The following is a 1,335-nucleotide window of genomic DNA, read 5'->3' on the forward strand; positions in this document are numbered from 1 at the left end:
CCGCAGTCCACAGTGATGGTTCTGCGCAACATGGTGGACCCCAAGGACATCGATGACGACCTGGAGGGGGAGGTGACCGAGGAGTGTGGCAAGTTTGGTGCTGTCAACCGTGTCATCATCTACCAGGAGAAGCAGGGCGAGGAGGAGGATGCAGAGATCATTGTCAAGATTTTTGTGGAGTTTTCCGTAGCCTCTGAGACTCACAAGGCCATCCAGGCCCTCAACGGGCGCTGGTTTGCTGGCCGCAAGGTGGTGGCTGAAGTGTATGACCAGGAGCGTTTTGATAACAGTGATCTCTCCGCGTGACCTTAGACCCATTCCCTGGACTTGCACTTTCTCCTTGTTTCCTCCGGGTTTTGTAGAGAGATTCGGTGGTATCTTGGGCCCAGCCGCCCAGCCTGTGGATAAAGGTGCAGATGCTGCTGGCCCTGAACGTTCCTGTCTGACAGTGGTCTTGTGCTTATTGGGTCCCGTTGGGGCGCGGGCGCGGGCGCGGCTCAGGGCAAGCACCCGGGCCGTGCGGAGGCACTGGGCCTTGGCAGCCGAGACCTGAGTGCCGGGAGGAGGGCATTCGCCGGGGTCAGTAGGGGCTGCTTGGCTACTTGGTGCCTGCATGGGGCCGCGGAGGAACGTGGGGGTGGCTTTCCTGCTCTGTGGGGCTCCACTGTCACCTGCGCAGGCAGTGCTGCGAGAAGGCTGGCCCAGAGCCCCTGAAGTCCCGGGACACGTTTAGTCTGTCAAGCAGATGAGCGTCGCCTTGGCCCGGCGCCCTACCCTCCGGGAGCCCCCGTCCCTGGGAGAGCGGCGGCGGGCAGGATCGTGAGGTCTTGAGGCCAAGCCCGGGGAGGGGGCCCAGCGGCCGGGAGGGGCGGCAGGAAGCCTCGGTCCCGGGAACGGTTGGGGCGCTGGCGTGCGGGAGCTCAGGCTTTGAACGGACTTCAGTTCCCACCATGCCTTGCGCCAGGGGGAGGGAACTGAGCTTCCCGACAGGCCGTGCGCGGTGCCGCTACGGGTCTTCGGACGCACTGGCGCCGCGAGGCCTTGTGGGGGTTGCAGTTCGGGGCGACGAGGGGCGGCGAGGGCGGGCCTCGGCTTCCCGGCGGGCTGCGCGGCTGCCGGCGGTTGTCGGCGGGGCAGTCCGGCGGTTAGTGGCGGCGGTCCCGTCTGCGGCACAGCGGCGGGCGAGCGGACGGGCCGGGTCAAGTGGGCTGGGCGAGATGCGGGGCCGCCGCCGCCTCCTGAGAGTCTGAGCGTCGGCCGGGCCGCGCCCCCCCGCCCAGGCCGCCGTGGTCCGAGCGTCCCGAGCGCGGGCCGGGCCCAGCGCCGCCGCCGCCG

At 68.0% G+C, this 1,335-nt stretch overlaps 1 protein-coding gene across 6 annotated transcripts in view; it reads left to right on the forward strand.

Annotated features, from left to right (window-relative positions):
* The window catches only part of PUF60 (poly(U) binding splicing factor 60), a 13,279-nt gene extending 12,833 nt beyond the window's left edge, over positions 1–446 (forward strand). For 3 of the 6 annotated variants that reach the window (XM_007464557.1, XM_007464559.1, XM_007464558.1), the window contains one exon: positions 7–433. In XM_007464557.1, coding sequence (XP_007464619.1) covers positions 7–306 — 300 coding nt within the window. In that variant the 3' untranslated portion in view covers positions 307–433. Of the gene's footprint in view, positions 1–6 lie in introns of all 6 variants that reach the window. The other 3 variants (XM_007464560.1, XM_007464562.1, XM_007464561.1) reach the window with 2 other exon arrangements.
* The last annotated feature ends 889 nt before the right edge of the window (positions 447–1,335 follow it).

This window comes from Lipotes vexillifer, unplaced genomic scaffold (genome assembly GCF_000442215.2).
Source record: "Lipotes vexillifer unplaced genomic scaffold, Lipotes_vexillifer_v1.1 scaffold394, whole genome shotgun sequence".
NCBI lineage: Eukaryota > Metazoa > Chordata > Mammalia > Artiodactyla > Lipotidae > Lipotes > Lipotes vexillifer.